Source organism: Mus caroli, chromosome 15, assembly GCF_900094665.2.
Source record: "Mus caroli chromosome 15, CAROLI_EIJ_v1.1, whole genome shotgun sequence".
NCBI classification, from domain to species: Eukaryota; Metazoa; Chordata; class Mammalia; order Rodentia; family Muridae; genus Mus; species Mus caroli.
The window spans coordinates 76,021,539-76,027,420 of record NC_034584.1 but is presented as its reverse complement, the minus strand read 5'-3'; the positions used below and the strand labels follow the sequence as shown (position 1 = coordinate 76,027,420).

At 47.4% G+C, this 5,882-nt stretch overlaps 2 protein-coding genes across 3 annotated transcripts in view; one reads left to right on the top strand and one right to left on the bottom strand.

The window, feature by feature from the left end:
• The window catches only part of Xrcc6 (X-ray repair cross complementing 6), a 22,823-nt gene extending 19,061 nt beyond the window's left edge, over positions 1–3,762 (bottom strand). The window contains exons 1-3 of the mRNA XM_029469523.1: positions 3,651–3,762; positions 3,091–3,179; positions 1,642–1,754 (exon numbers count right to left, since the gene is read on the bottom strand). Of these exons, the coding sequence (XP_029325383.1) occupies positions 1,642–1,754; positions 3,091–3,166 (189 nt within the window). The 5' untranslated portion in view covers positions 3,167–3,179; positions 3,651–3,762. The remainder of the gene's footprint in view (positions 1–1,641; positions 1,755–3,090; positions 3,180–3,650) is intronic.
• Positions 3,763–4,072: 310 nt separating this feature from the next.
• The window catches only part of Desi1 (desumoylating isopeptidase 1), a 24,534-nt gene continuing 22,724 nt past the window's right edge, over positions 4,073–5,882 (top strand). For both annotated transcript variants that reach the window (XM_029470068.1, XM_021183233.2), the window contains exon 1: positions 4,073–4,389. In XM_029470068.1, the coding sequence (XP_029325928.1) occupies positions 4,302–4,389 (88 nt within the window). In that variant the 5' untranslated portion in view covers positions 4,073–4,301. The remainder of the gene's footprint in view (positions 4,390–5,882) is intronic.

Below are 5,882 nucleotides of genomic sequence, written 5' to 3'. Positions count from 1 at the left end.
AAACAAACAAACAAAAAACAGTGATTAAAAAAAAAGTAATGATGGGGGTTAGAGAGATGGCTCAGTAGTTAAGTAGTTAAGATGGCTGACTGCTCTTCTAGAGGTTGTCCTGAGTTCAATTCCCAGCAACCACATGGTGGCTCACAACCATCTGTAATGGGATCTGATGCCCTCTTCTGGTGTGTCTGAAGACACCTACAGTGTACTCATATACATAAAACAAATACATCTATTAAAAAAAAAAAAAAAAAGTAATGAGAGGGCTGTGTGTAACCATCTGAGCATGCACTGTGCTTACAGAAGACCCAGGTTCAATTCCCAGCAAACCACACCAGGCAGCTCACAACTATCTGTAACTCTAGCTCCAGATGATCTAATACCCCTCAGACCCTACACACACACACACACACACAATGATTAAAATTTAAAAATAGCCAGGTGATAGTAGTACACACCCTTAATCTCAGCAGTCAGGAGGCAGAGGCAGGCAAATCTGTAGGAACTCACTCTCTACAGTGAGTTACAGAACAGCCAGGGCCACACAGATAAACCTTGTAGTGACAATTTTGGAGTTTCAGTTTCTTTGAAAAACCACAGAAATATTGTACAAATGTGTTTTCACTTTGATGCCAGGTGTGAGATGTGGAGCTGCACAGGACTGTCCTCCGCAGGTGACTGTGATTTGTCTCGTGCTCTAGCGGTGGTGTGACTTTTTTCAGCTGCAGATAGTTCCTGCAATTGTGTGATGCTTGGCATTTTGAAGACTTTTGGGAGAGTATATAAATGCTAGGGCTCCAAGAGACAGGGTGGGTTGTTGGTTGCTGCCGGTCATGGTTTGTTAAAAGAAGAAATGGTTTGCACAAAGAAACAACAGGAAGAAATTGGGTATCCTGATGAGGAAGGTCAAACTTGCCCCAACCAGCACAAAGTAGTCTAAAAATAATGTCACCCTCTTTCCAACCCCTGACTCTATTCAGGGATCTCTTTCCTTTCTCTCCATTCTTTCTTCTCCCCTATCTAGTGTTAGAGGTTGACAGGGCAGAAGAAAAAGGGTGGGGAGGGGGAAAAGAAACAAGAACCCACAAAAGAGCAAAAGACAAGGTACAAAACCTTATCTCAAAAAACAAAGAAAACAATTTAAAGTGGCACTGATTTCCTTCTTGGCAGACTCTCACTATGGCGTTAACACTTTCTACTTTAGCCTCCAAGGTGCAGATTACAGGCATATGACATCATTCCCAGAGCATCTTTAGAAGTGGGAGGGGACAGCTACAAATTAAGTCTGATTGACACCAAAGGGAAATTCTGGAGGCCACATGAGGCCTGTGGATAAGAAACAGTCTGGCAGCCCTGGAACCAGTGTTGTACTGCAGGTGTGTAAGCCAGTCAGTCAGGAGACACAAGCTATTCCCGCCGTCCTAACCTCATTACCCACACACGTTCTGCTCCACAGTCTTCTTCCTATTTTTTAGTTTTGTGTCTTGAGAAAGGGTCTCCCTATGTAGCCCTTGTCTGTCCTGGAACTCACCATGTAGACCAGGTTGGCCTCTACTCAGAGATCTCTCTGCCTCCTGAGTGCTGAGATAAGAGACATGAGCTACCACACCCATTCAGTTTTTTGGGGGTTGAATAATGTCTTACCTGGATGCTCATATCAAAAGGTGTCAGTTCATCTTCACCCTGAGATTCGAACATAGCCCTGGAGGCATCAACCAGAAAAATCAAGCTATCTCTTCCTGAATATTTATATTCTCCTAAGGAAAAATAAATGGAAAACAATGTTTGTCTTTTGCATTGTATTTATTATGTTTACCAATCACACAAAACAGAGACAAGCCCATAGAGTCACGAATAGAACTTGCAAATTATAAGATGAACCCACTTAAAGCCTCCACTCCTGTCAGGACCCTGAGTCCTATGTCTATCTCTCACATCGTTAGTTTTGACTTATTTTTATTTCCTTTAAAAATTTTTTCAGCTGGGTGTGGTCGTGAGTATCTTTAATCCTAGCACTCAGGAGGCATTGGCTGGCAAATCTCTTTACTTCGACTCCAGGCTAATCTACAGAGTGAGTTCCAGGACAGCTAGGGTTACAAAGAGCGACTGTCTCAAAAAAAAAAAAAATTAATGTATTCATTTTATTTTGTGTGTGAAAGTTTTGATTGCATATATATGTATGTAAATCATGTGTGTGCTTGGTACTCTCAGAGATCAGAAAAGTGCATTAGGTCCCCTGGAAATAGAGCTATAGATGGTTGTGAACCACCATGGGGATGCTAGAATTAGAACCCAGGTCCTCTAGAAGAACAGCCAGTGCTCTCAACCCCTGAGCCATCTCTCCAGCCCCTGGGAGTCTCTTACACCATGAGGGAGGTTTCCTAGTGCAAGCCTGGAGCTGGGCTGATTCCAGGCAAGAGGCAGGAGGCAAGATAGAGACCAGGATGTATACCTACCAATGCACTCACTTTTATGTTAACTCGATTCCCAAGAGTCATTAGAAGCTCAAAGTCTACATCAGTTACAAAGTGAGTTTGAAGTCAGCCTGGTCTACATAAGACCTTGCCTCAGAAACAAACAGGAGCTGGGGAGGCTGCTCAGTGGTTAAAGCAATGGCTAAGAATACTTGCCGCTCTCTCACACACGATCCAGATTCACTTCACAGAATGCACATGGAGGCTCACAACCACCTATAACTTTAGTACCAGGACATCCGACTCCCTCTTCTTGCTCCCTTTTGCACTAGACATGCACAGAGGTGTACACATATACATAAAATAAAAATAAGTAGATTTTTTTAAACAACTAAAAATATGTAAATAAATAAAGTGACAAATATTACCATGGACAGAGTCATTTATTGAAGATTAAAAAATACTCTATCCGTGGCTAGTAAAAAAAAAAAAAGAAAATAGGGTTAGGAATGTTCATAGAGTGAAATAGGATCTGAATAATAACTGTAAAACTCAAAGGGAAAAAAGTATTTTAGATTATCTGGGGAGAAAAGGGAAGGATATCAGTCAGTATAAAGTGCTCCCGGCAAAAATAAAAAAAGTACACAGCGAAAATCTTTCTTCCACACAGGCCACTTACCACCTGTGTCGGGGCTCTCCTCCTCCTCTTCCTCTTCCTCGCCCTCAGTTTTGTAGTAGGACTCCCACTCTGACATGTTGGTTTGCTCACTAGGTGAGAGAAGTTATGAATTTAAATGAAAAAAGAAAAAAATACCAAGGCAGGTAGCTCTGTGGTAATGCGCTTTCCTACAGTGTACCAGGACCTATGCCACACACACACCAGAAAAAGAAAAAGAGAGACAGACAGACTTCTGGGTTCTCTTTAGATCTGCTCTAAATGCTCGGGTCACTAATAAAGAATGTGAATGATGGCTCCTGCTTCCTCCAAAGCTCTCCATATCATTGGAGAGGCAAGAGAAATGTGCATGGGGTCATTGCTGCAACAACCTCCCCTTGGCTATCCCTTAAGGATGCTGCAGGACCAAAATAGCTAGGGGTGAAGGCGAGGTATAACATAGCGGCTCAGCACTGAAGGTCCTATCTCGAGCTCCAACTGGACTGGGACGGTACTTGGTGCTCTGGCTGAAACATTCGTCTTCATTTCTCCCCCCAACCTTCAGCTAGAGATGGCTCAATCACCAGTCCTGTTCCGCCTCCTGGGAAGAAAGCAGCAGGACCCAGGTCCTGCAGGTCGACAGCGCTGCTCCGTGGTGAGGCCAGGGACCGCGCGACACTAAGCGTGCAAGCAAGGCCACCAAGGCAGGCCTCATCCAACACATATGGTGCGGCGGACCTACCTTAGCCGCAGGCGGGCAAGCCTCTGGGACAGCAGAAGGTGGGCACCACGTCCACGCGGGCTCCTTGTCTCTTAACCAATCAGCGACGTTTGCGTCATCACGCACAACACGCCCTTCGACCCACTCGCATCTCCCGCTTCCACCCCTGTTCCCTAAACTGGAACGCGTGCGGCCAGAGAAAGCCCCGCCCCCCGCTTGAAGCTCCGCCCCCGAGGCCCGTCAGCACCGAACGCACATGCGTGAAAGTGCGTCCCCGCCCCTGCCCCCTGTTCCGTGCGGAGTCTCTGGGATCTCTCTCTCTGTCACCTCACAGTAGTCGTTGCCGGTCGCGGGTGTCGGGGCGCGAGCAGCGCAGGGCCGCCTCTCCCCCGCCCTCAGGCCGGGCCCCGGCTCGGTCCCCCGCTCCCTCCTCTCCCCACCCCGGTCGGGTACCGGAAGGTCCAAGCCGCTGCCGGGTGCCCGAGGGCCATCGTGGCCGCCGCCACGGGTCCTGATGGAGCCGCCAAATCTCTATCCGGTGAAGCTCTACGTGTACGACCTGTCCAAGGGCCTGGCCCGCCGGCTCAGCCCCATCATGCTGGGTGAGGGGACCGGGGTCAGTGGGAAGAAGGCAGGTGGCCGCTGGAAGCGATCCACCGAGGGGGGTGGGGGAAGACGGGCCCATGGGTGGTAGAAAAGATCCACTAGGGCAAGGACAGTGAGGTGGGATTCCCTGAACCCCCGTCCAGCTTCATGATCTAAGCCAAGGAGACACACGCTCCGGCTGGGAGCAAGCTCCTCTTCAGCTAGAGACTGGGGTTAGCCGACTGATCTTGACGGATTCCCCCAGAAGCCAGGGAACCCTGCTTGTTTGGCTCAAAGTAGAGAAAGTGTGGATACCTCCAGCTCGTGTCCCTGGTGGTGGAAGCAACACTGCAGACGAGAGATCCTCTGGTGTCCCTCGGAGCGACTGCCCTCCGCGCCAAAAGGAAATTCCCTCTGCAGTCCTTGGAGTGGATGGGAAGAGAGCTCTAGAGCGGCGGAAGGCTTGAGCCCCTGCCGGCTCCAGGTTAGGTCAAGTCGGGTCACCCTGAGCCAGATCTTGGAACTAATTACGTTCTGTCCGACGATGCAATTTTCGCTCAACAGTTAATTGCTTTTGACCAGATGGTAAGAAAGCAGTTCTGGGGGAGGACTGGATGCTGTATCGGTGAGGATATCGGTTGTGCTCAGTTCAAATGGTTTCATGCTGAGAGAGAAAAAGAGCCCATCAGTGTAGGTCCAACTTCACTTCAAGTCAAATACCAAAATGTCTGTCATGTAGGATTTGTCAGGCTTGTCATTTCAGGTAATGGAGGACAGGAATACGTTTCAGGGATTGAAACTGACATGGTTTTGCATCATTCAATAAATAGCTATAGTGTTTCCTGGAGATATTGGAGGAAGGCCTATTTCTTAAGGAACACAAGGGGGCAGGGATCAAGGAAGCAAGGCAAGTTTTGAGGACATCCATTTGTGATGTGTCACTGAGTTGAACTTACTAATCCTTTAACCCTGGGGCAGCAAGTGGTTTTTAAATGTGGTTTCCCATCAGAATCATCTAGAATGTTCGTTAAAAACACAAATACCTGAGTGAGGCTGTTACTCACTCACTGGTAGAGTTCCTGCTTGGCATGCTCCAAGCCCCAGGGTTTGATCTCTAACACGGAAACAAAAAACAAGTGCATTCATTTCCAACATACATTGTCAGATGGGATGGGGTGGGGGGGAGCTGAAAAAACTGTATTAGAACCAACTGGGTGAACACTCCAATACTCCTAGTACTAAGGAGGCTGAGGCAAGAGGGCTGTGGGTTCAAGACCAACAAGCTGGGCTACACACATACCTGAGGGAATAAAAGAAGAAGAAAGGAAGTGAAGAGAGAGAGAAAAAGCTCAGGTCAAAACGGTTCCTCTACCAAAGAAACTGGTAGAGTAGAAGGAAACTTTGCCCTAAACTACTTTGTACTGTCTAAATGTGTGCACATTTTGTGAATCTTACATGTGCGAATTGTGGAACCATGCTTCATACTAAGCCAGAGTCTTTGGAAATCTGT